This window comes from Serinus canaria, chromosome 26 (genome assembly GCF_022539315.1).
Source record: "Serinus canaria isolate serCan28SL12 chromosome 26, serCan2020, whole genome shotgun sequence".
Taxonomy (NCBI): domain Eukaryota; kingdom Metazoa; phylum Chordata; class Aves; order Passeriformes; family Fringillidae; genus Serinus; species Serinus canaria.
Genome location: NC_066339.1, coordinates 1,814,882 through 1,839,690, shown reverse-complemented (window position 1 = coordinate 1,839,690; position 24,809 = coordinate 1,814,882). Strand labels below are relative to the sequence as shown.

Here is a 24,809-nt window from a genome sequence, read left to right as displayed (position 1 = left end):
CCCCTGGTTGATGATTGATGCAGGAACCCGGGAATGGACCAAAGTCCCCGGCGGGGCCCGGCCGGAAACCGGGACGAGGAAGAGGATGGGGCGGGCGGAGGATGTGGCGAGGAGGAGGAGGAGGAGGAAGGAGGTGGCTGCGGTGCTTGAGGGTTGAGGGGGTGGAGGCAAGACCCGGGATGGAGCTGTGAGCTACGGGGAGGGGGGCTGTGACAGCCCTGGGCCAGCCTTGACCCCCCCCATGGACAGCCCTGTAGCACCCCGGACAAACGTGACAGCCCCCGGAGGAGCGCCCTGTACCCGCGTGGGGTCAGCCGTGATCCCCAGACAGCCGTGACATCCCTGGGACAGCCATCCCAGGCGGCTCTGTAGCTCTGTGGGACCCCCGGGACAGCCCGAAGCCCCTCCTCGGAGACAGTCGTTACCCCCCGGTTCAGCCCTAACGTCCCCCCCGAGCGGGCATCGTACCCCCGCGAGAGATGGGATTGGAACCCCCCAAAGTGACAGCGATGTTTCTAAAACAGGGTAACCCCCCCCCCCCACCCCCCATGTGGACATTATGCCCCCCCAATATGGACACTGCCCACCCCCGAACAGGCATTGCTCCCCAAAAAGACAGGGTGTTCTTCCCCATCCAGAGCCTAGTCCTATCCCAGTGGGAATCCCTGTGCCCCCCAGCGGGCACCGTCACCCCCGGGATGGGCATCCCCCTCCCCAGGGCTGGCGCTGCACCCCCAACACAGACCGTCATCCCCTCCCGTTAAACACTGTACCCCCAAAGGCACCGGGTACCTCCGAAATCAGCCAGTGCCCCCCAAAATGGGGCATCGCCTCCACGATGATGATCCCCCCTCTCCCCCCAGATACGGCACCGCACCCCAAAAGGACTTGCACTCCTGCAGCACTCCTCCGCTCACACCGTGCTGGGGCTGTCCTGAGCCCCCCAGGAATGTCCCCAAGGAGCCCCTGCTCCCCCAAGTCCCCCAGCTCACCCCCCAGCCAAAGTGGGGGCCACCCCAGAGGCAGAGCCCGGCCGCGAGGTGCCGGGGCTGTCACCTGTGCCGGGGGTGTCACCTGTGCCGGGGATGTCACTCCTGGGCCGGGGCTCCCGGTGCCGGGGTGGCTCTGGGTGGCTGTCGGGCTGTGTCCCGTCCGAGCGCCCCAAGTGTCCCCTAAGCTGCCACCGGCGCGGGGGGGTATTTTTAGCCGCTGTTAGAGCGGAGGGAATGTCACCCACCCTCCTCTGTGCCCCCCACCTCTTGTCGAGGGGGTGAAGAGACAGTGAAGTGACACCACCTACCAGGGCCACCGCTCTGCCGGGCTGGGAGGGCACAACAGCCACGGGGGACAGTGGGGACCCCCAGCCCGAATCATGTCCCCTGCCCAGCACTGTCCGCACACCGCGGGGAGGGGGGGTGGTGTCTGGTATTTTAATTGGACCCCCCTCATTAGCGCCGAGTTCATTAGAGGCTCAGAAAGGGCTTTGTGTCCGCGGGGACAGAGGGAACAGAGTGTCCCCAAGCAACGGCGCTGGCAGCGAATATGCACCCGGTGGGACGTGGGGACACCGGTGCGGGGACATGGAGCCCCCAGTGGCCCTGTGAAGTGCAGGGATTTAGGACACCTTAAACCCAAACATCGGGAACCTGCAGGACTTGTGGGGATCCCGAAGCCCACCCCGGGCGGGGTCTCCCCCTGCGGTGCCTACCAAAAGCCAGCCTCGCAGGAGAAGGGGGGAGGCACCCACCTGTCCCCCAGGGTTTGGGGGGACCTGCTGGGCTGGGGGATGGGCTGAAGGGGAGGTGCTGAGCCCGGGAAGAGGAGGAGGAGGAGGAAGACTGAGCCACGATCCCATTAAAGAGCTTAGGCAGCAGGAGGGTGGCACCCAGCAGGGCAGGATTAGGGGGCCTCGTTACCCACCCCGGGGTGATTAGCTCCCTTTTCCCTGCAGGAGGAATCCCCCGGTGCCACCGTCCCCCGCCATCACTCCCCTGCCTCCACCCTGGCCCCCTGTCACCACCCTGGCCCCTGCCACCACTCTGGAGCACCCAGGGATTGGGGGACACACACAATCAGGGGTTGATCCAATCCTCAGTGCCCCCCAAAAATGGGATCACAGCCCACAGACAGGAGGGACCCCCCAAAATTATCCCCACTTCCCAAGTCCCCTCAGGCAGGGGTTGTCAGGGGACAAGGGGGACCAGTCCCCGCAGGCAGGGGTTGTCACACTGATGTCCCCCCTTATGTAAAGCCCCCTGCCACTCCCTGAGATGCTCCATCCTTTTTTTTCTCCCTGAGCCCTAATCTTTGCCATCTTGGGCTAATTGGATTTCCTGGGTCACATGGCAAGATAAAAAGTCCCCAAATCCCACGGTCAAAAAAAATCAGGTTATCCATGGGGAATTAAGGGAGAGAGCGGGGGGCAGCCAGCAGCGAGGACCCACCGAAGAGTGCTGCCAGCTTGGGGCACCCCGACATCAGGTGTGGGGTACCTGGCTCTCCTTTTTTTGAATTTCTGGTTCATCTCTCAGTGCCCACCTCGTTCCCGAGGTGTGCGTGTTATCTTCTTGAAGAGCTGGAAAAGCCTGGGGACCTAGAGGAGCTTGTGGAGTTATTGGAGGAGGAGGAGAACGAAGCCATGGGGAGCGGGGCTAGTGCCGAGGACAAGGAGATGGCCAAGAGGTCCAAGGAGCTGGAGAAGAAGCTCCAGGAGGATGCAGATAAGGAGGCCAAGACGGTCAAGCTGCTGCTGCTTGGTAAGGCTGGAGGGGATGTCCCCTGGAGATGTCCCTGTGTTCCCACTCCGTTGAGGCTGAGGGGATGTGGGGATGGGGAGGGGGACAGGGAACCCATGACCTCCTGGGGTCCTCCTGCCCTGGCTATGGTACCCCTCTGACAAGCCACCATCAGCCTGGAAAGGTTGTCCCACCACCCGGACATCCCCAAGGTTATCCCTGGGAAGGGCTGGATGTGGCATCGACTCTTGGGGATGACAGGCATGAAGGGGACAGTGGGGGGATGGGGAAGGGACCAAGACCCTGGGTCCCACTGAGGACACACCACATCTCAGGGGGATCAGCAAGAACCTAGGGAGCTTCTGCCACCAGCACCCCGGAACCTGGTGGTGGTGCCAGGCAGGAGGAGATGGTTCCTCGGGGAGTCCCTTCACACCCCACGGGGCTAGGGGGTGACCCCGTGGGGCAGGGGGTGACTCCATGGGGCAGGGGCCAGCCGTGGGGCCTTATCCAGGTGGGGGGGGCCTGGGGTCAAGGCGATTAACACCCTAATTCTAAGCAGCTTCCTGTGCTGCCCTAAGCCGCTTATGGCCCCAAAGGCATCGCCGGGCACTGCCCACGGTGGGTGGGAGGTGTGGGACCAGGGGGACCTGCACCCAGGGGGTTCCTACCACCCAGAGGTCCCCGAGCTGTGGTCCCACACTGGATTCAAGGGGTGACAGGAGTGTGGGGATGATGACAGTGGTGGGAAAAGGCCAGGCTGGGTAGGCAGGGGATGTGTGGGGGACAGTGGCTTTGGTCCCCACGGGGTGCTCATCACTGTGGCAACAGGCCCTGATGGGCACTAAGGTGTCCCTCCCACCCTTTTCCAGGGGCTGGAGAGTCAGGGAAGAGCACCATCGTGAAGCAGATGAAGTGAGTATGGCCTGAGCCAGACTGGGGAGCGGGAGGCCACAAGGACAAGCCACCAGGCTCTTGGACATGGGGTGGCTGGACCCTGAGTCACCCCCCATGTCAGCTGGTGGTGGCACCTGTGATTCCCAGTGTGGGGTGGTGATTCCTGGTTGAGGGGATGTCCTGGCTTGGGGCTGAGGCCACTGTGCCTGCCAGGATCATCCACCAGGACGGTTACACGGAGGAGGAGTGCATGGAGTTCAAGTCCATCATCTACGGGAACATCCTCCAGTCCATCTTGGCCATCATCCGCGCCATGTCCACGCTGGGCATCGACTATGCCGAGTCCTCCTGCGCGGTCAGTCCGAGGGGTGTCCCTGTCCCCCCAGCCCCATGGTGTGGGGCCAGGGCAGCCCCCAGAACCAGGCTCCACAGCAGCCCCGTGTTGTCCCCCAAGTCCTGAGGGCACTGTGGGGGGACAGGGGCCATGGCAGGGTTGGTGATGAAGGTCCCTCTCGCAGGATGAAGGCCGGCTGCTCTTCAACCTGGCTGACTCCATCGAGGAGGGCACGATGCCCCCCGAGCTGGTTGCCTGCATCAAGAAGCTGTGGAAGGATGGGGGGGTTCAGGCGTGCTTTGACCGCGCTGCCGAGTATCAGCTCAACGACTCAGCTGCATAGTGAGTGGGGACACGGCGGGCACAACAGGGACCAGCCTGGGGACCCCGACAGCTCATGGCCAGCTCCAACCCAGCCTGACAAAATCCATCTCATCCCTGCTCCTGGGAATACCCTGAGTCTGCATTCTTCATCCCACCAGTGTCATCATCCATCCCACCAGTACCATTTCCCAATCCCACCAGTATTATTCTCCATCCCACTAATGCCCTTCTCCATCCCATCAGTGCTATCTCCCATCCCACTGCTGCCATGCTCCATTCCATTAGTGCTGTCCTATCTCCTCCATCCCACTGGTGTCATCATCCATCCCACCAGTGCCATCCCCATCCCAAGAGTGCCACTGACCTGCAGCCCCACTACCCTTGATGTCCCTCAGCTTCCCTAGGGATGTCACTGCCCTGTATTCCCAGTGTTTGGCAGAGCTCAGCCCCACAACCATCCCCAAAAATCAAGGGATAAGGGGCAGACATGGGTAGCAGGTCACATCCCTTCCTGTCCCTGCAGTTACCTGAACCAGCTGGACAGGATCACAGCCCCCAACTACCTCCCCAACGAGCAGGATGTGTTGCGATCCCGAGTGAAGACCACAGGGATCATCGAGACCAAGTTCTCTGTCAAAGACCTGAATTTCAGGTGGGTGGGAGCCTCCCCCACCTCCATGACCACTCCTCAATGATTCCCCCCAGCCCTGATTGTGGGGAGGGATTTTGGGGTGACCCTGACACTCAAGGGAGCACCAGTGCCCTCCCACAGACAGTGATTCCTGTCCCCTGATGATGTGGCACTGGAACCATCAGATAGGGGGGTGTCAGGACCAGGTGAGTGTGTCCCTCATCCTTGTCCCCTCCCCAGGATGTTCGACGTGGGAGGGCAGCGCTCAGAGCGGAAGAAGTGGATCCACTGCTTCGAGGGGGTGACCTGCATCATCTTCTGCGGGGCCCTGAGCGCCTATGACATGGTGCTGGTGGAGGACGACGAAGTGGTGGGTCGGGGTCCTGGTGGCATGGGGAGCTAAGGGGGAGAGGAACAGAGAGTTCTGAGGGGGATCAGAAGAGGGAGGAACAGCACTCTGCACTGTCAGATGCTCTGGGTGATCCAGGAAAGGTGTGGGAGATATTGGATGGAGCTGGTCCAACCTAGGTAAAGTGCACTGTGTAAAGCTGTTTGCATTTCCTCTGGGTCATGAATCCATGGCTCTGCCTATGAGGAAACTCCCAAGTGCTCCTGAGCAGATCCTGAAATCCACCAGAGAATGGCCACACAGCCAGTCAGCTGGAGCAAAGCTAAAGGGAAGGGCAGAAAGAGCCAGGAACCCATTGGGATGGAGGAAAATCTGGTCCCGAGGGACCACGTGCCTCGCTGTGCCCTCCAAGGTGAGCAAAGGGGATAAGGAGGGGCAGCTCCCACCCTCCCAGTGTGGGGACACAAAGACGTGATCCAAAGTGTGTCCAGTGAAGGATGCACCAGCAGAGCCCTGGAAAAGCAGCTCAGAGGACACAGATCCAGAGAGAAGGAACATGGAAGCTCCATAATGGGTTTTTCTTTGAAGAGAAAAGGGGTGAAAATAAGAAGAGCAGGAGTGGTTTCTTCCCTGGCATCTCCTCCAGGTCCAATGGCTGCTCCTTGGGGTCCAAATACCTTCTGAAGCTGGATCAGGGTCAGGATCTGCCATCCCTGGGCCCTGCCATGGCCAGGCAAGAGCTCACAGCCTTTTCTCAGCCACGTGCAGGAGAGCACCCTTCCCATAGGAGCCCTTGGGAGAGGCTGGAATGCTCATCCAGCACAGGACAGGGCAGGATCTGGGCAGAGTCAGTGCTCTGCATACAGAAAAGCTGCTGTGATGGGAAGCTGGATGAGGGAAAACCATCCCTGGAAAACCCACAAAGATGGAGGATCCCCCTTATATCAAGAAACACCTCCCCAATGCACTTGGCTCTGCCTAGATGGATCCTCATCCCCTCAGGATGACCCAGCAGCAAACTAAGAACTCGACATCTGCTTTAAAACTGGAGATTTCCTTTTCCCATCTTCTTCCTGAAGCTGTGGATAATGGCCAGAAGCCACAGTCCAACATGAGCATCCCTCACCGAGCACCTTCCTCACAGGCTGCAAGGTTTCCATGGATAATTTGCTCAGTGAAATCACTACAATCCTTCATTTCTGACAATCCCAGGAGGGACTGGAACCAGTCCGTACCCTGTGCATCACGTGGATTTATCTGTGATTTTGGGTAGGCAGGAGAGAGGCAGGCAGCAAGACCAGCTGCTGCTGCAGCAAACAGGGAAAAGCTCTTTTTTTGGGAATGGGGGCTTGGGGGTGGGATAGAGTGGCCCAAAGGGGGTGTAAATCCATGATGATCTGCTTCCCTGCAGAACCGGATGCATGAATCCCTGCACCTATTCAACAGTATATGCAACCACAAGTTCTTTGCTGCCACCTCCATCATCCTCTTCCTCAACAAGAAGGACCTTTTTGAGGAAAAAATCAAGAAAGTCCATCTTAGTATCTGCTTTCCAGAGTATGACGGTGAGTCCAGACCCCTCCTGGCCTTACCCCTCCTCCTTGAGACCCCCCCAAACCAGGGGCTGGGGAATTGTGTGGTCCCAGCAAAGATGCAGCAACTCGGGTTTGGGATATGTTGTGATAGGGTTGGGGAAGGGAGATGAGGATGATGAGAACAGGCTCTATCCCAAAAAAAGGCTAGGGAAGGGGATGAGGATGAACAGAAGCAGCTCTATCCTACTCTGGGAGGTGGTGAGTCAAATCCCGGGAGGCTGGAGCTGAGGAGAGGATGGATGTGGCCTCAGGAAGGTGTTTGGAAGAACAGAAATGGGGTAAAAAGAAGTTCTGTGCTACGCATGGTCAGCACCCCACCCCTTTCCTCCAACACCCACCCCCATGGGAGCAGCTTGGAAGCATTCCCCCCCTCTGCAGGTCCAAACACATTTGAGGATGCAGGGAATTACATCAAGACCCAGTTCCTGGATCTCAACATGCGGAAGGACGTGAAGGAGATCTACAGCCACATGACCTGTGCCACAGACACACAGAACGTCAAGTTTGTCTTCGATGCCGTCACAGACGTGATCATCAAAGAGAACCTCAAGGACTGTGGCCTCTTCTGAGCACCAGCAGGTATGGGAGAGGCTGGAGCCAGAAAAGAGGGGCAGGAGAGGGCAGAAGGGTGGTCAGAGCTGGATCCATCCCAAAAAGGGCTGGGAAAGGGGAGGGGGATGAGCAGATCTGGCTCCATCCTAGAAAAAGACCTGGGGAAGGGGAGGGGGATGAGCAGAGCCAGCTCCATCCCAAAAAGGGCTGGGAAAGGGGAGGGGGATGAGCAGAGCTGGCTCCATCCTAGAAAAAGACCTGGGGAAGGGGAGGGGGATGAGCAGAGCCAGCTCCATCCCAAAAAGGGCTGGGAAAGGGGAGGGGGATGAAGAGGAGGATGGTCAGTACTGGCTTCATCCCAAAAAGGGCTGGGAAAGGGAAGGGGGCTAAAAAGGAGGATGATCACTATTTGCTCCATCCCAAAAAGGACTGGGGAAAGGGAAGGGGGCTAAAGAGGAGGATGATCACTATTTGCTCCATCCCAAAAAGGACTGGGAAAGGGAAGGGGGCTAAAGAGGAGGATGATCACTATTTGCTCCATCCCAAAAAGGGCTGGGGAAGGGGATGAGGAAGAGTAGAGCTGACTCAATCCCAGAAAAAGAGCTGGGAGGGGGATGAGCAGAGCCAGCTCCATCCCAAAAAGGGCTGGGAAAGGGGAGGATGATAAAGATGATCAGAGCTGGATCTCTCTGAAAAACGGGCTGGGAAAGGGGACTGGGATGAAAATTATCAGAGTTGGCTTCATCCCAGAAAAGACTGGGGAAGGAGAGGGAGGTGAGGAAGAGCAGAGCTAGATTCATCCCAGAAAAAGGGCTGGGGATGGGGTAAGACTGATCAGCGTTGGTTCCATTCCAGAAAAAGCTTGGGAAGGGGAAAAGGAAGAGCAGAGTTGGCTCCATCACAAAAAAAGGGCTGTGGAAGGGGAGGGATATGAACATGATCAAACCTGGATCCCTCCCATAAAGGGCTGGGAAAGGACGACAGGGATGAGAAACAGCAGAGTTGGCTCCATCCCCAAAAAGGGGCTGGGGAAGAAGGAAAAGGAAGGGGATGATCAGAAGCAACTCCATCCCCAAAAGAAAGGGCTGGGGTAGGGGATAAAGATGATCAGAACCAGCTCAATCCCCAAAAAAGGGCTGGGGAAAGGAGAAGGGGATCAAAAAAAGCAGAGCCAGCTCCATCCCCCCAAAAAACTAGGCTGGGGAAGGGGCTGGAGATAAGGATGAGCAGAGTCAGCACCATCCCAAAAAGAAGAGCTGGGGATGAGGATGAACAGAATTGGCTCCATTCCCCCAAAAAGGGCTGGGAGGGGGATAAGGATGATCAGAGCTGGCTCCATTCCCCCAAAAAGGGCTGGGAGGGGGATAAGGATGATCAGAGCTGGCTCCATCCTGCTTTGTGGGGTGGTGGGATGTAGGTCCCCCTGGTTTTGCCATCAAGTCCTGAAAATCCTACAAGAGGGGGAGGGGAGGATGGACTGGGAGCAGTGGGGAGGGGGAAGTCTGGGGTCCCATCAGCCCAGGGACATGGTCACATCCCTGTGCTGAGCTCCCATGGGATTCAGTCCCATCCCACAGTGGGGTGGGCTCAGACAGACAATTCCCACCCCTGCACGTGGAGTGATGAAAACAGATTCCCAAATCCTCCACCTGAGCTAAAGGGAATAATTTTATTTGTCTACAGTTGCAATTCCAGCCCAGCCTCAGCGGATGGGAATATCCCAAGGCACACTCTGCTGCTCCCAGCCTTTTAGCTCATCCTAAAACTTTAATTAGGGTTTATCACCCTAATTAGGGTTTATCATCCTAAATCTTGCACTAATTCCAAGCAGCAGCAGGAATTCCATCCTCTCTCCCCCCTTTCCAAGCAGCTCCCAGCCAGTGGCTCTGGCACTTTGCTTTTCAGGGAACATCTGGTGCTTCCCTTATCATTGAATATTTTTAAAAAGCAAGAAAAAGCTACAAAAAGAAACCAAAACATCAACAAAAAAGATCTCAAGCAGGTTCCCTGCAGGCAGGAGGCACCAAAAGGTGACACATGGAAGTGGGGGAGGGAGGGGATGCTCCATCCTCATCACCATGGAGGAAGGCAAAGGGATGAAGTGACACATGTCCCTGAACCCCACTTGAGTTTTTCCCTTGTTTCCATAAAATTGCTCCTCTAAGCCCTTCCCTGGGTGTGTTTAACTCCCTGTTCTCTCTCCCTCCCTCCCAGAAGAAGAAAACATTCCCATCTCACCGTTCTGCTGAGCAGAGCCAAAGGAAGAACCAACCCTCACACACGTCACTCGCTCCCACTTTTTCTATGACCTGCCCAAATCTGCCTCCTTCCAAACCCAAACCTGGAAGGGGCTGAAGCTCAACTTCCTGCTCCCTTTCATGGCCATTTCCTCTTTTTTCTCCCAAGGAAGAACCCCTGTTCTCAGCATTTTACAGGAGGTTAGACACCAGAGAGCACAGCAGGAATGGGGATATTGAGGGAATTTGGGAGGTTAGGATAGACATGGCCCCCTTGCCCATCCCTCTGCAGCCCATTCCTGTCCTTGATCGAAGCTGGATTAATCCAGGATGGAATTTCTGGGGAAGGTGGGCTGTGTTATCCCCAAGTCGCTCCTGGGAACCAACCTCAGTTCCTCAGAGTTTCCTGGGAACCAACCTCAGCCCTTGGCAGGACAAATCAGGGGTTTGTGGGGTTGTTTTGGGCCCTAAATGGAGGGAATTTCTCAGGCAGGAGGGGCTGGGGAAGAGAATCCCAACTCCAGCTCAGCAATGGGCTGGATAAAGAGGAAATGGTTACTTGAAAGATGTTCTGCTACTTAGAGCTGCATTTGCTCTGTTTGTAAATAATCCATAGATGAGCCCTGTATCCATCCTCTCCCTGTTTCCTGCAGAGATCTCCCATCCAGCTTCATTTAACTGTAGGAAAACACAATAAAGGAATATGCATGACGTGGATGTTCTTCCTTTCTCCCACTTCCACTTTGCTCCATTCATTCCTGTGTCCCAGAGCTTGGATCAAAGGATATTTCACCTGCTTTGCATCCATTCTGGGGGTGTATGGATCTCTGGATCTCACCTGGATCACCCCATGGCCACTGCTGGGCTCCTGGGGGGTGGAATGGGGGTCACCATGCCAAAACCATGCCAGCACCCCTGGATAAGATGAAGCTCCTGGATGAGTTTAAAGGATGAGTTATCCCATGTAGGATGGCTGGAAGGGAATTGTCACACAGACACAGCTCCAGACAGCTTGGAAAAGATTCCAGAACAAGGAATCTCTCTCAGGGCTCCCCCTGCCAGCACACACCAGCCTCCCTGAGGAATTTATCCTGGATTTCTAAGCAAGTGTTCTCAGAACAGTCCCACCTCCATCCCACAGAAGTGCCCAGAGCAGAATTCCCAAGGGGCTCACAGCAGCCAGTGACACTTGGGCTACAAATAAGCAGTAATTATCCATCTGCCAATAATTCCATGGGCAATGGGATTCCTGGAATGTTCCAACTGTGCCAGCATGACTCAAGTCTTTGGGAGCAGCACACCACCATCAGTGGTGGGTGATAAAGCACAAGGAACCTCCCTGTCCAGATAATTCCACCCAATCAAAGCTCTTCCTCTCCTTCTCCAGCAAAGCACAAAATCTGGGAACACTCCTGGAAAAAGGAGAATAAAGTGGAGAAAAGGCTACAATCTTTACTCACCATTTTAATACTGCCAACAAGTCTAACAGATCCAACTGTACACATGACAAACTGGGAGAGTCTGGATGCAATCATGGATCAGCAAAGGAATGTAGGACTGGTTAGGGATGGCACTAGAGGGAAACGGGGATTTGGCACCACACAGACAAAGTAAAGGCATGCTCAGGACAGGGCTGGGCAGGGAGGGCCATGGGAAAGGCAGCACTGAATAATGCACCGTTTTCATCCCAAAAAATGCACAGGAATCAGTGGTTTGGGAGCTGGGAAGCAGCAGATTTCCCCCCAGCGAGGGCTCAGCTCCTCTCCCCACCAAGCTAGGATTATGCTGAGCACAAATCCCTTCCCATAAAACTGGGCTCAAACCCCCAACAGAACCTAAACCCTCCTTCTGCTGCAGGAGCCTTTCCCAAAGCCTGGGGGGAGCGGGATGGTAACAAATCACACATGGAAAAAAAGCCGAAGCTCTAAGGATCCCTTGGTAGCTGCAGAAATATTAAATCCTGGCCATAGCAAGTGTTAAAAACAAGGAATTCCTGCTAAGAGGAATATTTTCTGCAGGATCTGCTCACATGTGCATAGTTAAGTGATTTTTTTGTTGCTTTTTTTAATTATTATTATTTTTAAAACAAGGTTTGCAAATAAAGAAATAAAGTTTAGTAAAGTTATAGTTTTCTCGATGGAAAAAAAAATAACCTTAAAAACAGACTAGTGGTGGCTTGTTAACCAAAGGAAGAGAGAAAGCTACATATCCAAGGTTTGGAATCCAGCTGGAATCCACCGCACATCCCGGAGATCACGCCGTCCAACGATGCCAGGAGGATCTACTCCCACTACGTGGCTTCACTGTGCCCTAATTCCACATCCCACAGCAATAAAAGGTCCCTAAGACAGAAGATTGTGCTAAAGAATTCCAGGATTCCACATGTTCTCTGCTCCTGGGTCATGCTCATCGCTGTCCCCACGAGGCAGCAAGAGGCTGGGGCTCGCCAGGCAGAAACACTGGGAAGGAAACCAGGAATGTAGAAGGGAGCAGAGAGAGCCCTTCCCAGCAGGACACCCAGAGCTGGATTTACCTCTCAGTAGAGCCCACATTCCTTGAGGTTGTTTTTGATGATGACGTCGGTGACGGCGTCGAAGACGAACTGGACGTTCTTGGTGTCGGTGGCGCAGGTGAAGTGGGTGTAGATCTCCTTGGTGTCCTTCCTCCGGTTCAGATCCTCAAACTGGCACTGGATGTAGGCGGCTGCCTCCTCGTACGTGTTGGAGCCTGCAAAGGAGAAGATCCCTGGCTTTGCCCAACGGCTCACGAGAGCTTTTAAGTCCATATTAAGCTGCTTGCAACCATCTGCCTTATCCTGCTACAAATCCAAATCCACCATTAACTCCTTCTGGGAGACCTGAAGTCTATTCTCTGGGCAGTGACCTTGGACATGGGATCCAGGGATTGCTGTGTGCTGGGACAGCCAGGCTCCATAGAGAGGAACAAATCATGGGAGTCATGGGCTGGAAGGGACCTTCAATCCCCTCTCGTTCCACCCCCTGGCAGGAATAGGGACACCTTACACTACACCAGGTTGCTCCTGTCCAGCCTAGCCTCAAGCACTTCCAGGGATAGGGAATCCACAGCTCTGGCAATCACAAAAATCAACAGGTTTGAAGAGATTTGAAGGATTTTTTTAAACCTGTAAATGCCTCGAGCATTGCCCAGGTAAAACCTTCCACCTGTGTGGAACCACAGCAGGGATGAGTTCTGGAACAATCCACGCTGAACACGGACACTCCAGGGTGGACAGGAGCCAGAGCAAGACATGGCTAAGTTCCACAGCTTCTAAAATTGAATTTGAATGGAATTATTGTCCCAGTTAGGTGTGGAACCTAGGTGAGGAAGTGACCTTGATTTGCTGGAGTGCAACACTTTATTCCAGGGAAGGACAAAGGTTGTTCCCAACCACAGCTCTTCCAAGAAAACAAGCACCAGCCAACTGAACAGGCCAGAACTGTCCAGGAGGCAGAGGGAAGGAATTGGGGGGAAAGTTTGTAACTGATCCTGGGTTGTGCAAGGCTCTGACTCACTCATTGCTGGCCCAGTGACACAGACGATCCCAGTTATCCCAGCCTACCTGTGTATTCTGGGTAGCAGATCGTTAGTGGGCTCTTCTTAATCTTCTCCTCAAACAGGTCTTTCTTGTTCAGGAAGAGGATGATGGAAGTGTCTGTGAACCATTTGTTGTTACAGATGCTGTCAAAGAGTTTCATGCTCTCATGCATCCGATTCTGGAAAAGGAAATCCAACGGGGCAGATGTTAGGGAAGGGTGGGATGGGGGACAGAGGCGCTGCTGCACAGGCCAGACTCAAAATTGAGGTGTCACTGCCACATCCTCACTGCCATTGCCCCAGGAGGAGCACAGGGGAACAGTTCACCTCCTCCTGTTCCTTCCTGGAGTGACTCACATGTAGAGAACAAAGCATGAGAAGAACTCCAGGCACCTCCCAGCCACCAGGAAGGTGGAAATGCCATGGATGGGTTGTATTTATCACTTGTGGGGGCAAGATTCTACTGGCTTATTCAAAGAGTGCTTGTCCTTGCAGCTCTCCAATTTAATGGGAGGAGTGTCACCACATTTCTCTTCACAGAGAAAAGCAAGGCACAATTCTTCCCAAGAGTATTTCTGGGTTTCACATTCTCTGAACCTCAGAGAAAGAAAAACCAATTCTTATCATTTGCTGTGCCTGTGTTTGTGCAAAAGTAGAATGCAATGTGGAGATTGTTTACCCACAGTGATGGTGTTTTGTTTCCTTGGTCTATCAGGGCCAGGTGTGTGTGTGTGTCAGGACTGTCGGATGACAGTCATTAGATTCAGTGCAGTTGTGCAGAGTCGAGTGCTTGGCAGATTCAGTTTAGATGTAATGTAACATAGTGTAATACAGCATAGAATAACATAGTATAATAAAGTAATTAATTAGCCCTCTGATAAGATGCAGTCAGATGAATCATTCTCTCCCCTTTGTCGGGGGACCCTGCAAATTCTATAGGAGGAGTACAGCAGGAACATCCCAGCCTGATGCAGAATGGAGCTAGGATGCTCCCAGCTCCCTTCCCTGCAGCCATAAACCCCACAACACGCACCATCTCCTCGTCCTCAGCCAACACCAGGTCGTAGTCACTCAGGGCCACGCAGAAGATGATGGCTGTCACCCCCTCGAAGCAGTGGATCCACTTCTTCCGCTCCGAGCGCTGCCCTCCCACGTCGAACATCCTGGCAGAGGCAGGAGAAGTGGCTCAGGAGCTGGGCACACCCCTCCTGCCTGGCCCCCGTGGTGTTCCCAAGGATGCTGAGGCTGAGCAGGGGTTGGGAACACACAGGAGCTTTCCACAGGAGAGGGGGTTTTAAAATTCCCTTCTTAGGAGAGGGGGTTTTAAAATTCCCTTCTTGGGAGAGGGGATTTTAAATCAGTATTCTCTGTTTTCTTTCAGGCTAGGGTGGATAGAGCTTGCAGCAACCTGGGCTAGTGTCCCTGCCTGTCTGGTTCCAGCTGTCCCTGGATGAGATTTCATATCCCTTCCAAGCCAAACCATTCCATGAGTCTGGTTTTCAGCAGGAAGAACTGGAAGTCACCATCCAGAGCTCTGCTGATTTTGTTCTCTTTCCTACTTCCTTAGCAACAACTCATTTGCTTGACTGGACTCCAAACACTTTCTCACAGCACCTCAGGGAAATGGATTATTGGGAACACACTACCTGCAAGTTCCTGCTGGGACCCAGGAAAAGATTAAGGGGGTTAAGAAATAATTTTATTTATTAAAAATAATCTGAGGTGCTGAAGGTTAAAGGCTGAGCAGTTGCTTATGGAATTTCTGTATAAATTGAATTTGTTTCTAATTTAATAGGAATTTGTGTCACAGATAGTTCCAGCCACCCTGCTCATCCAAATACTTAGATGAGAGCCCAGGATTGGGATTTAATTAAATCAAGTTAATATCTGAGTTATTAAGTCATAGATATTGATTGTTCCCAGAGCAGACAAGGAGCTGTCCAAGGGGAGATTTAATGATCCCAAACTAACTCCCACCTTCTATTTAACCCTCTGGTCTAGAAGGAAAGATGGAAATCTCTGTGAGAATCCAGGATATTTCCATGGCTTGAATCATTTGCCATTAGCACAGAAAGATTAATGAAGGAAGAGCATCCCTGACACCTCAGCTCATCCCAGTTCCAGTCACTGAGGCTTCCCCATCCCATTATTAATGTCTGAGATGGAATATCACAGCAGAGCTGGCAGCACCAGGGTTTCTGATGGATTAATGCTTCCCTTTGTGGAGCAAATCCCTCTGGGACAGCACCTCCTGTCTGGGGCCCTGCCCATGATCAATAGCTCCGGGCAGGATCAGGAAGGAGGGTGGAGATGATTAAAGAACACACTGGAGACACTAACCCTGATCCATCATCATGGGAAGACAAGTTATTCCCTGGCTGGACCAGAAGCTGCATAAATAAATTGATGATACCAAGTATTTTGGCATTTTTGTTTAAAATGTTCTTAAATTGCACAGTTTGGAAGCCAAAATGCTGTTCTCCCAAAAACTGTGCAAAAGTTTCCTTCTCAAGAGAAGACCACAGAGATGCTCCAAGGACTGGAGCCCCTCTGCTCTGGATCCAGGAACGCTGGGAAGGAGAAGGCTCCAGAGAGACCTGAGAGTCCTTTCCAGTGCCTGAAGGGGCCCCAAGAGAGCTGGAGAGAGATTTGGGACAAGGACCTGGAGGGACAGAACAAGCTGAATGGCTTCCCACTTGCCCAAGGGGAGGGTTAGGTGGGATATTGGGAATAAATCCTTCCCTGTGAGGGTGGTGAGGTCCTGGCACAGGGTGCCCAGAGCAGCTGTGGCTGCTCCATCCCTCAAGTGTCAAAGGCCAGGCTGGACAGGCTGTGGAGCCACCTGGGATAGTTGAAGGTGTCCCTGCCCCTGGCAAGGTGGTGGGACCGAATAAGATTTAAGGTCCCATCCAATCCAAACCAACCTGGGATCCTGTTAAAACCCTTGGATTTTAGAAGCACCACTTGGATTTTGCTGCAACTCCATCAAAGTGTTTCACAGCCCATTTGTAAATAAGCCAACACACGATTTTTAGGAATGTGAGCAGGAAAGATTCCAAACCACTGGCACAGACAGAGGGAGGGGACTGAGCCACAGGCACGGCACTGTCCTACACCCTCCAGCACAGGAATGCTGTGGGGCTCCAGCTGTTTGTCAGGAGCACACGTGGGATCTGAAGCAGGGAATTCCTAAGCAGCAGGAAGGGGAGCTACAGGGATCCAAGGTGAGGGAGGAGGGATGCAGCCTCAGCCTACAGAGGCCATGGGAGCCACTCTGAGGTTAGAGGAAGCTCGTTAGTGACATGTAAAGGGACACTGCCAGGAGCAGGCTGGATCCACAGCCTGGCAGGGACTGGATCAGCAGAGGGGACAGGAAGTCCCAGCCCCTGCAGTGCCAGGCACAGGCTGGCAATTCCCAGAGGAACACATGGAGCACACCATGCATCCCGGAGCCACAGCCTGGCTACAGACACAGCTCAGTTCCTCCGCTCCGAGGAAAGGGTTAAACTCAAACTCCAGTCAGTGTCCTTTTAGTATTATTGTTGGGATTGGATCCTGGAAACAAGCAGTCAGTACCTGTGTCTGCGATTCCAACATAAAAGCAGCTGAAAAGAACAGAAGGCAAATCAAAGTCAAACTGGTCTCTCCAGTGAGCGATGCCAGCAGAGAGGATAACGGAGGGAAGGAGGACAGTTAAACCAGGAGCAAGTGTGGGATGTGCCCCCAGTGCAGGCCATGGGCATAGCCTTTCACTCACTTGAAATAAAGGTCCTTGAAGGTGAAGTGAGTCTCCACAATTCCTGTAGTTTTCACTCTGGTCCGCAGCACATCCTGCTGAGTGGGAATGTAGGTCGGCTGGGATATTCTATCCAAGTCATTTAGGTAACTAAACCAGAAGAGACAACACAAGAGGCTTTTTTTAGTCAGCTGTCTCACCATGAATCTTTTATAAACTGCAGAACAAAGCACAGAATTTATTTATCTCCCTCACACAGCACAACCCTCGAAGCAAACAACCCTCTGGGGCTGTCTTGAGGGATGTTTTGGGGGTTTGGGGACTTTAACCCCTCCCTGGATGACCTTGGAGGTAGAGCTGGTGGAGCTGAGCTGGCTGGGGAGGGTAGGGAGGGAATGCAGAGCTGTGCCAGGGCTGGATCTCCCAGGGCAATCCACAGTCAAGGTCTCTCGCTTCAAAGCACAAGGCAATAAATCCAAGGGTTTGCTGTTAAAGGGCAGGGATGCATCAAGGGAGCTGGGAGGGAGGGATGAAACCCCTTAAAAACCACCCCAAACCAGGCAGATCCAGTCACCACCTTCCCCAACAAGCTGACTCTGAGGATACAGCCGTGGAAGAAGCCACATCCTTGCAGAAATTTTCCCATGAAGACCTCAACTAATTCCAGCCCCAAGCACATTCCTTTTGGAGTTCAGCTCTCAGGCACACCAGCACGAGGTACAGATGATTCCCAGCAGGATCAGAAATCCCACTCCAGCCAGCAACACCTCTGAGCTTGTCTTCCCTCCTGCTCTCACAAAGATGAGATTCACAGCTCTGCAGGGATGGCACAGGCTGTGTTCTTTCTTGGGAGCAGATTTTAATCACCCCAGCCCTGTGTCACTGGGAAGGTTCAGGGGCTCTGATGGGTGTAATAAACCCTCCCAAATCACACATTATTATCACAGATCCATTGTCAGCCAGGAATTGCTTCTTCCCATGTGCCTGGAAGCTGAGCAAGGAACCTCAGCAACACATCCCTGCCCCAGCATCAACCCTGGCCAGGACTTGCAGAGCCCTGCCCTGTTTCCAAACCCCAAAACCCAGTGATCTGCCAGGACCTGCCCAGTGCCACAGGGCTTTTCCCACAGAGCTGGGATCTGAGAGTGGATTTAGTCCAGGAAGAGCCAGTCCTTTCATCCCTCTCTCAGCCTCCAGAAGGATGGCACTTTGTGAGCTGTTGTGTGACCAGGGCTGGGCCTGGCTTTAGTTTCAGTTTGATGATTTGGAAGGTATTTACCTTCTTCAGCTTCTACCAAATAATATTTCTACTGAGGCAGTAACATGTCCAGATTTTTTTCTTCTCTCTCCCTTCTAGCAGTGTAAGTTTAGCTGAGACACAGTGTATCAAAAGCCAGTGGGAATGCTAAGAACTGACCCAGCAGCTCCTCAAAACCTGGCTTTGACACAGGTCACACCACTAATATGATAGATCATGGAATTGTTTGGGCTGAAAAGTCCCTTAAGATAGAGCCCCACTCTTATCCCAGCACTGCCAAGCCCAAGCTGAAGCTGTAAAGCACCTGCTCCCAACAGCCACTTGGAACAATGGGCACTGAAAGTGGTATAATTCCTAATTAAGGCTTTGGGAGCAGCCAGGGAGGGGGGAATGGAGCTGGCAAACAAACTCAATCAGGGAATAAAGCATATCAGAATCAGTGGGACTGCCTGAAACAATAAACTGTGCCAGACTAATTCCAGGGAGACATAAAGGGCAAATCCCATGGAAATATAAGCAGTTGGAAAACCCAGCAAAGGGGATTTCTGGGAAACCCAGGAAGTCCTGCCAAGTGTGGGCAGAGGAAGCAGCTGTGTCCTCCCAAAAATCCAGGCTGTGGAGCCCAGCTAGTGCCACTTTTATTTCACATTAAGGGGAACTTGAAAAGGAGCTTCCAAAGAGCTGGAAAAGCGGTCTGAATCCCTTTGTTCCCAGTGGTTCCTGGTCCCAGTGCCACAGCCAGAAACACCCCTCACAACCAGCTCTGAGAGCAAACACTGACCTTGCAGTGTCTCCCCTCATCCCACGCACTTCCAATCCCTTCCCACCACCTCCTTCACCTCCATCAGGCTGAGGCTGCCCCTCTCCTTCCCCTCCTGGGATCCCTGTGTTTACAGAGCCAGCTATTCCTCATCCTTCAACACCACAAGCTTCCAAAAAGCCAACTTGGGTTTGTTTTCCTTCTTTTTTCATGCTTAAAATGAGGCCCTAAGTACAAAAAAAGTGCTGATCAAGCCTAGAGTGTCACTTATTTGTCCTGCTGACTCTCCAAGCATTTCTGGGACATCCTGTGCCAGGCTGGCACAAGGCCAGCGTGTGCAGAGATCACTGAATCCCAGAATTCCAAGATGGTTTGGATGGGAAGATGGATTTATAGAAAATTCTTAAAGCCTGACAGAAGGCTCACATAGTATGTATCTGTAAGTAAATTTTGAGATAAGAAATGTTAACTTAGAAATGCCATGGAACAAGATAAAGATTGTTGAGAGATAAATGGAACTAGAAATAAGTTTCAAAGGATGGCTTTGTAAATAAGATTAGATATTTTAGAGAAATAAAACTATAAAAGATACATTGTAGTAGGACTTACAAGGGGTAATTTTAAATGACTGGTTTTAAGGCATTTACAGTATGGTGTGGCTAAAGCTGATAAGCTAAGAAATGTTTATAATGTATTGTAATTAGGAAATAGTTGGTTTCTGATGAGAATGGTGTGAATTATAACATCTCTACTGTCTCATCCTTCACATGAGACTGAAAATAGAAGTTTTTGAAACACCTCTCAGTTACCCCATCTCTGGGTCAGAAAAGGGCATAATCTGACAGGAAGAGACCTTAAAGCTCATCTCATCCCACCCCTGCCGTGGGCAGGGACGCCTTCCACTGTCCCAGGCTGCTCCAAGCCCTGTCCAGCCTGGCCTTGGACACACCCAGGGATGGGGCAGTCCCAGCTGCTCTGGGCACACTGTGCCAGGGCCTGCCCACCCTCCCAGGGAGCAATTCCCTCCCAATATCCCATCTATCCCTGCCCTCTGGCAGTGGGAAGCCATTCCCCTTGTCCTGTCCCTCCAGGCCCTTGTCCAAAGCCCCTCCCAGCTCTAGTAACTTGAAGGAGCTCTCAGGTCTCCCTGGAGCCTTCTCTTCTCCAGGCTGTACATCCCCGGCTCTCTGATCACACTGGATTGGCATTCCAGTCTGATCAGGAAACATCCCAGTCCTGTCTCATCCCACACCCAGACAGCTCCAGGAAGCACAGAGGGCAGGACAGGGATGCTGGGAAATGAACAAGAGAGGTAACAGAGCTCCCCTCCTCATCCTGCTCACAGCAACCTTGCAATGGTGATTTCTTTACAATTCACTCCTTTTGGTTCTGAGAAGAAGGATTTCAAAGCCACAAATGGCTCTGAAAGTCCTTAAGGGGGGAGGGAGGAAGAGGAGGATGTGAAAAAGAGGAAGGGGGAGAAGAGGGAAGGGGAAAAAAGCAGCACAAGAGGAAGGGAGGAAAAAAAAGAGGGAGAGGAAAAAAAAGGAGGGGAGAAAAGGAGGAGAAGGAAAAACCTCACTTAGAAATAATCTAGGTTTTATCCAGCACCATGTCAGGGAATTTGGGCCAGAAGTGGCATTTGGGAACACGAGGAGATGTGCAGGACTAGAGGAAGGTTGATCAGGACTGTGCTAATTGCCCATGAGACTGCAGATAATTACCTACAGCTTCCACAGGCTGGGATCTGCCTGAAATCCAGGAAAAGTATGAAAACTAGGAACAAAAACACATTAAAGCATTATGTGCTTGGCGACATTTCCAAGTATCTTGAAAATCTGGAGAGGTGTGAAATGGAAATATCCTTCACATTCACCCTGCTGCACCCCAAACAGGGGTTTAGAGGGGATGTTGGGAAGGAATTCCTATCTGTGAGTGTGGTGAAGCCCTGGAATGGAATGCTCAGAGAAGCTGTGACTGTCCCATCCCTGAAGTGTCCAAAGCCAGGATGGACAGGGCTTGAAGCACCCTGGGATAGAGGAAGGTGTCCCTGCCATGGGGGTGGAACAAGATGAGCTTTAATTTAGTCCCTTAATTCTGGGATTCCATGATTCTGGAGCCAGGCTGAGAGAGGTGGGAATGTTCGGCCTGGAGAAGAGAAGGCTGCAGGGATGGAGACCTCAGAGCTTCTTCCAGAGCCTAAAGGGGCTCCAGGAGAGCGGAAGAGGAACTTTGGACAAGAGCATGGACAGACAGGACACAGGGAATGGCTTCCCACTCCCAGAGGGCAGGCTTACATGGGATACTGGGAAGGAATTCTTCCCTGTCAGGGTGGGCAGGCCCTGGCACAGGTGTCCAGGGCAGCTGGGGCTGCCCCATCCCTGAGTGTGTCTGAGGCCATGTTGGACAGGGCTTGGAGCACCCTGGGAAGGGGTAGAAGGTGTCCCTGCCCATGGAATCAGATGGGACTTGAGTTCTTTCCCTTTCCCAAGTGTGCACAGAGGTCCCAAATGCTTCTCCACGGCCCTGGCTGGAGGCAGGAGCTGGAGCCACAGATTCATTGCTCACATCAGAGGGAAAGACAAATAGGAAGTTGCAAAAAGGCAAGTTAAAAAAAAATAAATGTTTGCAACATTCCACAAAACCCAGGGTAGCTGCAGGGGGCCTTAGCAGATGGTGCTGGGAAAAGCACTGAGAATTTCCACATCAACAGCTTGGACCAGGAGCTACTCAAGTGTTCTTAATTAAAAAAAAAACCAAAAAAAAAAACCAAAAAAAAAAAAAAAAACCAAAAAAAAAAAAAAAACCACATAGAAAACACCATGATTCCAGGAGAGATTACTAGGATTAGTGTTATTCTTCACCTCCTCTCCTCCCATACCATCTCCAGCCTGCCAGGGCAGTGCTCTGACAGGCAGGAGCTCTGCCTGCACAAGGAAGAAGTGTTCATGATGCAGGAAACAGCAGGAAGGGGAGTTTTTGGAACAATTCTATGCTGAAATGCTTGGCTCTCTGCCACAGCAGCCTTGCTCTTGATGATACTTGATTTTTCACAAGCAGCTACTTGTCTGTTCCTCTCTTCCTCCATTCCACGTGTCTCAGCCCCAGAATCTGATGTGGAGCCAGAACTGGTCTGAAATCCCAGCACGGAACTGGATTTCAGCTGGAAAACCAGCAAAGATTTAACAGCTGCTCACACTGAGGTTCCAGTGCTGTTTGTAGAAGGTAATGAAAGGAACAGGGAAGTGAAATTCCCAAAAGAAGTGAGACAAAGCCTTTGTTATCCCACCACAGAAAGGGGTTCAGGACATCCATCCTTCGTTGGGCACTTGAACAGCTCCCCAGGGAATGGCCACAGCCCCAAGGCTGGCAGAGCTCAAGGAGTGTTTGGACAATGTTCTCATCCATGGAAAAAAATCCCCCCCAAATACAGGGTGGGATTTTGGGATGTCCTGTGCAAGGCCAGGAGTTGGACTTGATGATCCTTGTGGGTCCCTCCCAGCTCAGGATAATCCATGATCTAAGCATGGACAAGGAAATTAACCAAGGAATACCAGAGACAAGGCAGGTGAGGAGCCATGTGTGGAGGGAGAGGAAAATCCTGGGACTTCTGCAAGTCCTGTGGAAGAATCAGCCCTTATAGTGGGGTGAATTTGCCATGACGAAATCAACGCACTGCTGGGTGTTTTCCAACTGTGGAGCTGCCAAGCTGCAGATGCATCAGAACACCAAGTTGGTTTGCTGCAGCTTCCTGTGGTTTTGGGACAGGAAGTTGAATTTTCTGGGGCACTTCTCAGGAAATGCCTGTGTGGCTCATCCCAAGTGTAACATCCCCATCCCAGGCTGTGCCAGCTTCTCACAGCAGCCAGACCGGGACCTGGACACAGGTGGGTGGCAAATATCCAGGAACAGGAAGAACCCTCCAAAATCCCACCTTGGAAGGCAGCTGGGTCAATCAGGCAGCTATAAAAGCAGGGTAACACCCTCCTTTCCCAATCTGCTCCATTTCTCCAGCTGCCTTCATCTTCCTCCTCTTCCAAAGCCATCCAGAAACACACCAAGGTTGCTCCTTCAGCTCCATTCCTGCTCTCTGCCAAAGTCCTTAAGCTTTCCTCCTCTTCTTCCCATCTTTCCATTCAATCATTCCTTCCTTTCCCCCTCCTCATCAATCTCTTTCCTCCCTTGGAACCTGAATTTCTTCCTTTTCTGCTGCGAAGACATGCACAAATCCAAGAAAACTCCCACCAGCCTTTCCCTTGATCCAAACCCCTGCCAAGGTGCTGCAAATTAAGAAGGGTTCTGCCTTATTTTCAAGCTCAGATATGCTCTGAACAAAAAAGCCCTGCAGGCAGTGAGCTGTGGTACAGCTAAAACTTCTCCACAAAGCTCTTCCCAATCCATTTTTCAAAGGTTTTTTTTTTCCAAGCTTAAATTAAAACTCATTTTTTTTCCAAGCTTAAAGTAAGATGAGTTTTCAGCTGCAAATGTGAAAATCACCTTTCAGGGTGTCAAATATTTGTTGCAGAGAGACAAAAATGTGAGTTTAAAAAAAAGGAGGAAAAAACCAACAACTGTTTTGCTCATCAAAGGTTTCCCTTCCTGCACCAACCTGCCCTTGGAAAAAGATTTTCATCAAAAATTCCATTAGCAGCCTGTTTATCTACTTGGAACCTTCCAGTTGTTCAGCAGCTGTGCTGATTTTAGGACCAGGACAATATTTTAGAATCAGAACAGTTTAGAGGCATCATTACCTGTGAGGTGCCAGACACAGGGACAAGAGGAGAGGGAAAGCTGTAAGGAGAAAACTGAGAATATTGACCTGCCAGGTAAGGGGATCCCATTTTGCAAATAGATGAATGTCAGGAAAGTGGCAGTTTTATAATTTAAGAGTGTTGCTCTCCTTTGCAGGGACAATGGAGGTGACGCAGCCAAGCACCTGCCACTTCAACAGAATCCCAGAATCACTGAGCTTGGAAAAGACCTCCAGGATCCAACCCCTGACCTTGTCACCAGAGCAGAACAGAGCACTGAGTGCCATGTCCAGTTGGTCCATGAACACCTCCAGGGATGGGAACTCCACCACCTCACCTGGCAGCCCCCGCCAAGGCCTGGCCACAGAGAAATTCCTCCTGATGTCCAACCTGAACCTTCCCTGGCACAGCTTGAGGCTGTTTCCCCTCATCCTGTCCCTCTTCCCTGGAGCAGAGCCCAACCCCCCAGCTGTCCCCTCCTGTCAGGAGTTGTGCAGAGCCAGAAGGTCCCCCCTGAGCCTCCTTTGCTCCAGGCTCAGCCCCTTTCCCAGCTCCCTCAGCCCGTCCTGGTGCTGCAGCCCTTTCCCCAACTCTGTTCCCTTCCCTGGACATGGTCCAGGCCCCCAGCATCCTTCTTGTCCTGAGAAACCCAAAACTGACCCCAGGACTGGAGGTGAGGCCTCAGCAGTGCCAAGAACAGAGGGACAATCACTGCCCAGGACCTGTTGGACACATTGTTCCTGACCCAAGCCAGGTGCCCCTGGCCTCTTGGCCCCCTGGGCACACCTGGGCTTATGTTCACCTTAGCACAAGATGCCAAGTTTCTTCCATGAAACCAGCAAGTTTGTCAAAAATCACATTTTTCAAAATTAGATGAAATCCCTTGCTGTGAGGGTGGGGAGGCTCTGGCACAGGCGGCCCAGAGGAGCTGTGGCTGTGCCATCCCTGGAAGTGTTTAGAGCCAGATTAGATGAGGCCTGGAGCAGCCTGGGACAGTGGAAAGTGTCCAGGCCCATGGCAGGGGGCGGAATGAAATCTTGAAGGTCCCTTCCAGCCCAAACCACTCCAGGATTAAGTTCACCAAGGCACAAAACA

The 24,809-nt window shown here is 52.5% G+C and overlaps 2 protein-coding genes across 5 annotated transcripts in view; one reads left to right on the top strand and one right to left on the bottom strand.

Moving 5' to 3' along the window:
• Positions 1-8: 8 nt before the first annotated feature.
• GNAT2 (G protein subunit alpha transducin 2) lies at positions 9-10,365 on the top strand. Of its 3 annotated transcripts, none has more exons than XM_050985440.1 (10): positions 9-133; positions 2,532-2,756; positions 3,608-3,650; positions 3,846-3,987; positions 4,151-4,308; positions 4,814-4,942; positions 5,162-5,291; positions 6,682-6,835; positions 7,244-7,444; positions 9,632-10,365. In XM_050985440.1, exons 1-9 carry the CDS (start codon positions 34-36, stop codon positions 7,432-7,434), a joined length of 1,272 nt encoding a protein of 423 aa, XP_050841397.1. In that variant the 5' UTR covers positions 9-33; the 3' UTR covers positions 7,435-7,444; positions 9,632-10,365. The 3 variants fall into 3 exon arrangements, with proteins under 3 accessions (XP_050841397.1, XP_009095570.4, XP_050841398.1); XM_009097322.4 differs by having other exon boundaries at positions 34-133; positions 2,574-2,756; XM_050985441.1 differs by having other exon boundaries at positions 100-133; positions 2,551-2,756.
• A 733-nt stretch (positions 10,366-11,098) lies between these two features.
• GNAI3 (G protein subunit alpha i3) overlaps positions 11,099-24,809 on the bottom strand; it is a 29,367-nt gene continuing 15,656 nt past the window's right edge. Inside the window, exons 5-9 of one of the 2 annotated variants that reach the window (XM_018922179.3) lie at positions 16,967-17,095; positions 14,243-14,372; positions 13,235-13,388; positions 12,188-12,381; positions 11,099-11,996 (exon numbers count right to left, since the gene is read on the bottom strand). In XM_018922179.3, coding sequence (XP_018777724.1) covers positions 12,191-12,381; positions 13,235-13,388; positions 14,243-14,372; positions 16,967-17,095 — 604 coding nt within the window. In that variant the 3' untranslated portion in view covers positions 11,099-11,996; positions 12,188-12,190. Of the gene's footprint in view, positions 12,114-12,187; positions 12,382-13,234; positions 13,389-14,242; positions 14,373-16,966; positions 17,096-24,809 lie in introns of both variants that reach the window. The other variant, XM_009097323.3, reaches the window with a different exon arrangement.